A 5,000-nucleotide genomic window follows, 5' to 3' on the forward strand; every position below is an offset into this window, starting at 1 on the left:
TTACAGTTATTTTGGTGATGTACAATTTATTTTTAACCTTCGCTGGTTGGATTTTATTTTTACTGAGTGTTAGTGCTTTAACTAAGTTTGTATCTTCACAGAGGTAGGAATGGGAGTTTTTTCCCCCTACTGTAAAACTAACGAACCTACTCTTTAAATATGATGGCGGAGATCGTTCCACCATCTCTATGACGTCACAATCGTGTGACGTAAGCAACATAGTACTACGTAATATGTGGCATAATTATTTTCTTTGCTTTTTCTTGTAAAGAATGAAAAGGAAGTCTAACTTATATAAATATTTAACTTTTAATATAAAAAGATTATATTGATTTTTAAGAAAATATTTGTCTTTTTAGTATTCGTTATTTAAATCATCGATACTATTTTCAAAGATTAAATAGAACTAGCGTTTAGTTAATTTTCGCTGCGTAGTTCTCATGAAAATACGATGCAGTTCCAACAATTCTTGATATCGTTGTTTATTTTCTTTCGATGTTGGGATTTTAGTATTATTCGTATATTCACATATATGTTCACATATATGTAGCAATCCACTATTTTGGAAACCCTTAAGATTTAAGGGTTGTTTACATATACAGTATATATATATATATATACGTTATTGCGATATCTGTTCATTTTAATAATAACAAATCACTATTTATGGGAACCTTTAAGAATTAAGGGTTGTTTACATTTATATATATGTTATTCATATATCTGTTCATTTGAATCATATAACGTGTAACTTTCCCGGTAGTTGTATATAACTACCGGGTGAGTATGTATAACATTTATCTTTACCGGTAGTTATATGTAACTACCGGGTAAGTGTGTTCAAACATTTATTTACAATGAAAATATCAGGGTAATATTTTATAAAAAATATTTTGTTACAATTTTATATAGCAAGAACTAGAAATGATTTTGCATTCTCATTCAAGCCCTTGGCAGTAGAGAAAGATCTATCACAACGGGCAGGACTAGTTTTGGTCTTTTGTGTAAGAGTTTAAAAGTGCAAGTTTCAGTGCTAAATTAGTGCAGTGAATTTATTCAGCACAGTGGACGTTTTTTCCTAGCCTTAGACCTCTTCCAAGCTCCCCAACCCCTGGGAGAAGGAATGTCGATCGGCCAAAGGAAACGAGAGGCGTTAGCTCACGAGCAGACGTCCTCTCGAGCATTCCTGTTGACATTCCCTAGAATGCTTGCCCTTGCCATGGGAAAGCAAAGAGCGTTGGATGTTAAGCTACTAACATTGCTGTTAGAGTCTTGCATTGCATCACATTTGCTGATAATAGCAATACTATAATGCTTACGAACCAACATAGACACGGTTTTTATTCCAGAGCGCCAGTCGGCCATGAGAACCCTCTGATGAACCGAACGCGCCGAGTGACGTAATGAAGATCATTTTACGCTCGGCGCAAAGTCTTTCAGGACGCTCGGCGCCAAGTCTTTCAGGACGCTCGGCGCCACGTCTTTCAGGACAATCGGCGCCACGTCTTTTAGGACGTTCGGCGCCACGTCTTTCAGGACAATCGGCGCCTCGTCTCTCAGAAAGCTTGGCGCCACGTCTTTCAGGTCGTTCGGCGCCATGTCTTTCAGGTCGTTCGGCGCCATGTCTTTCAGGACGATCGGCGCCTAGTCTATCAGGATGCTCGGCACCTCGTCTTTCAGGACGTTTGGCGCCACGTCTTACAAGATCTTTGTCAGTGGAAGACATTGGTGATCACTTTTCTCCTGTTGAATTTGAGATTCTCAGGAGAAGATAATTATTTCTTTCGTCCTTCAGTTGATTTAGAAACTCATGAAAGTTTTTATGATTAGTTTCCAAATTATTTTATGCCTGTTGAATCACGTTCGCCACCCTCTGAATTTACACGTGGTCATAAATGAAGCTTTAAGGATGATAGGAGACTGTATATAGAGTCTCGGAAGGACCAAGGAGAGACAGCTTTCTATTTTCCTCTGAATAACCTGGCCTCTAGATCTTGTATCTGGGGTACGAGATTATTTTTATTATTATCTCTAGCCAAGCTACAACCCTAGTTGGAAAAGTAAGATGCTTTAAGCCCAAGGGCTCCAATGGGTAAAAATAGCCCAGTGAGGAAAGGAAATAAGGAGTTAAATAAATTATGAGGATAATTTAACAATAAGTCATTCTTAAAACAGTAACAACGTCTTAACAACGTCTAAAACAGATATGTCATATAGGGTGGAGGTCTAGCCACGTTAAGGTCGAGGACCTTGTGGCAGCCCCACAGAGACTGTTACAGCCCTCTGGGTGGATTGCTGAGTCTCTCAAGGAATTCAGGTAAATGAGGCATATAAACCCATGAAGCCAGCTTCCTTATCAGGTATTCCGGGATAGCAAGGGTGGAGGTCTAACCACGTTAAGGTCGAGGACCTTGTGGCAGCCCCACAGAGATTTTTACAGCCCCCTGGGTGGATCACTGAGTCTCTTAAGGATTCCAGACATTGGGGCAGGATAACTTTGAGGTCTGTGCTATTCCTAAAGGATGGATGCGAAATCTTTTTCCTAGTGAAACCTCTTTTGTTAGTACCTCTGATAAGACCTCTCTGCAAAACAATCTTTGCAACCTCAAATGTCTCTCTTTTGGGAGAGGGAGGCTTCTATCCGGTCCTGGATGTAACTGCTCCCAATGCCTTCATTCAGAAGTCAAAGTTCTCCATGGAGACATTGAAATCATGAACTATTTAAAGTCTCATGTCAGCCTGGTCACAAGGCGAAGCAGAGTATGACTGTTTTCGCCTTCAGGCAGTAGAGCCAGACTACATAACTTCTGGCAATCTTGGGAGAAGAGGGGAGCAGACCTTTGGTCAGTATATCTTCTGAAGGAGGACTACAATTTCTTTTCATAGGGAAACCACCTTTAGTTTTAGCTCCAATAGATCTCTCTCCCAGATCTAGAGAGGAGTTTAAGAGGCAGGCTCTGCAATTAAACTTTTGCTAATGTAGCAGAATACTGCACTCAAGAGACATCAGATCCTCCCTGTATCTGGATGATTGACTTACCAGAGCTCTTTCTTACGATCTTCATGAAGGATTTTCAGATAACTTTGAACCTTTCAGAAGAATTGCGTATTCCTGTCATCAAGACGAGTCTCTTCTGACACCAGGACGCTTAGCACCACATCTTATAGGACGTTCGGCGTCTTGCTCTGTTAACCTCTCGGCGCCACGTCTTACAGGAAGCTTGGCGCCACACCTTCCAGGATGTTTGGCGCCACGTCTCACAGGACGCTCGGCTCCACGTTTTACAGGAAGCTCGGCTCCACGTCTTACAGGATGCTCGGAGCCTCGTCTTACAGGAAGCTCGGCGCCACGTCTTACAGGACGCTCGGCACCTCGTCTTTCAGGACGCTCGGCACCACGTCTTTCAGGACGCTCGGCACCACGTCTTTCAGGGCGCTCGGCGCCACGTTTTACAGGAAGCTCGGTGCCACGTCTTACAGGAAGCTCGGCGCCACGTCTTTCAGGACACTCGACGTCGGAGATCTAGGAGGAGGCATGACATTAAACATGAGAACCTCGGACTTTGTGGTGACACTAGTCGAATCGAATGTCGAGATCAAGGACGTCTTGGTTCCGATCTCTTTGATCACAAAAGTTTTTTGTCGAGCGTCTAGCCTTAGTACAACGCGGCGACATAGGCGGTGATCTGGGTTTCCTTGACACCAGGAGTCAGGACCTTAATAGATGTATCCTGATAACCACAACGTCCCTAGTTCCGTTAGATCTTCTGACACCATCACAGAAAATACTTAATTTTAGGATGGTGATTCAGAGTCAAGTTTATTCTCTCCATTTCAACCTCAATCATTTTGGGACAAGGAGAAGGTCTTGAGTCGATATGCATCTCTTTTAGGATGCCATAAGAAGTTGCCTTCAGTGGTGATTCGATCCAGTCAAACTTACAGAAGGTCACTCCTTTTGAACAGAGGATCTTAGACCTTGTGTTGTGTCTCGTCACCTCGGATTCGGGGTGGGACCAACACTAGACAGTTGGAAGCTTCGGGACTGTGGACAGAGGATCAGAGGAGCTTCCTCATCACCCAAAAGAACTGTTGGCAGTCCAGTTGGCTCTCAAAAAGCTTTGAAGGATCAGTTTGGAACAAAGTGGTGCAGGTCTATGCCGATCACACCACAGATTTGGCTTTCATTGCCAAGCAAGATGGAACCCACTCGAGGTTCCTTTACGGGACTGAGAGGAGTCTTCTCATCTGGGCTTAGGAGAATGTTTTCCTTCTAACAAGGTTCTTTAAAAAGAGAAGAACTTATGGCAGAACAGTCTCAGCTGGAGAATGGACACTCCATCGAGAAATCTGCAAGAATCTGTGGCGACTTTGGTGTCGTTCTTGTATAGTCCTATTTGTGATTTAACAGACAAAGAGACTAGAAACTTACTGCTCTCCAGTGCCAGATCTCGAAGCAGTCCACATAGACGCTTTCCTGTTAGTCTGGTCCAATCTGGCTGTGTACGTTTTCCTCGTTCTATTTCCTTTACAAGGTGACACAAAACTTTGTGTCGCACGAAGGGACCAGGTGACCTTAGTGGCCGCCTTTTGGCCCTCAAGAGGATGGTTCACAGAGTTACTGGAATGGATGGTGGACTCTCCTAGAAGTCTTCCATTAAGAGTAGTTTTACTCAAACAACCTCTCGTGGAAAGTTACCTTTCTAGTCTCCAAGCTCTTCTTCTAGCTACCTTCAACCTTTTGAAACCTCACAGGGATAGAGGTTTTCGAAAGAGCAGCTAAGTGTTTTACAAGAGCAATAAGAACTTCTACCATCAGGATTTATCAATCCAAACGGGAGGCTTTAGAGAATGGTGCAGAGTCAACTCTGTTTTCTCTTCCAGTATCTCTACAACTCAGATTGCTGACTTCCTGTTTTACCTTAGAAGGAAGCTCATTTGTTCATCCTCTTCCATTAAGGGATACAGGTGTGTGTTAGCGACTGTTGTCAGACACAGTA

The 5,000-nt window shown here is 42.9% G+C and overlaps 1 protein-coding gene across 1 annotated transcript in view; it reads right to left on the reverse strand.

Annotated features, from left to right (window-relative positions):
- Positions 1 to 3,118: 3,118 nt before the first annotated feature.
- LOC137621935 (uncharacterized) overlaps positions 3,119 to 5,000 on the reverse strand; it is a 21,970-nt gene continuing 20,088 nt past the window's right edge. The window contains exon 3 of the mRNA XM_068352435.1: positions 3,119 to 3,523. Coding sequence (XP_068208536.1) covers positions 3,119 to 3,523 — 405 coding nt within the window. The remainder of the gene's footprint in view (positions 3,524 to 5,000) is intronic.

This window comes from Palaemon carinicauda, chromosome 28 (genome assembly GCF_036898095.1).
Source record: "Palaemon carinicauda isolate YSFRI2023 chromosome 28, ASM3689809v2, whole genome shotgun sequence".
Classification (NCBI taxonomy): Eukaryota; Metazoa; Arthropoda; class Malacostraca; order Decapoda; family Palaemonidae; genus Palaemon; species Palaemon carinicauda.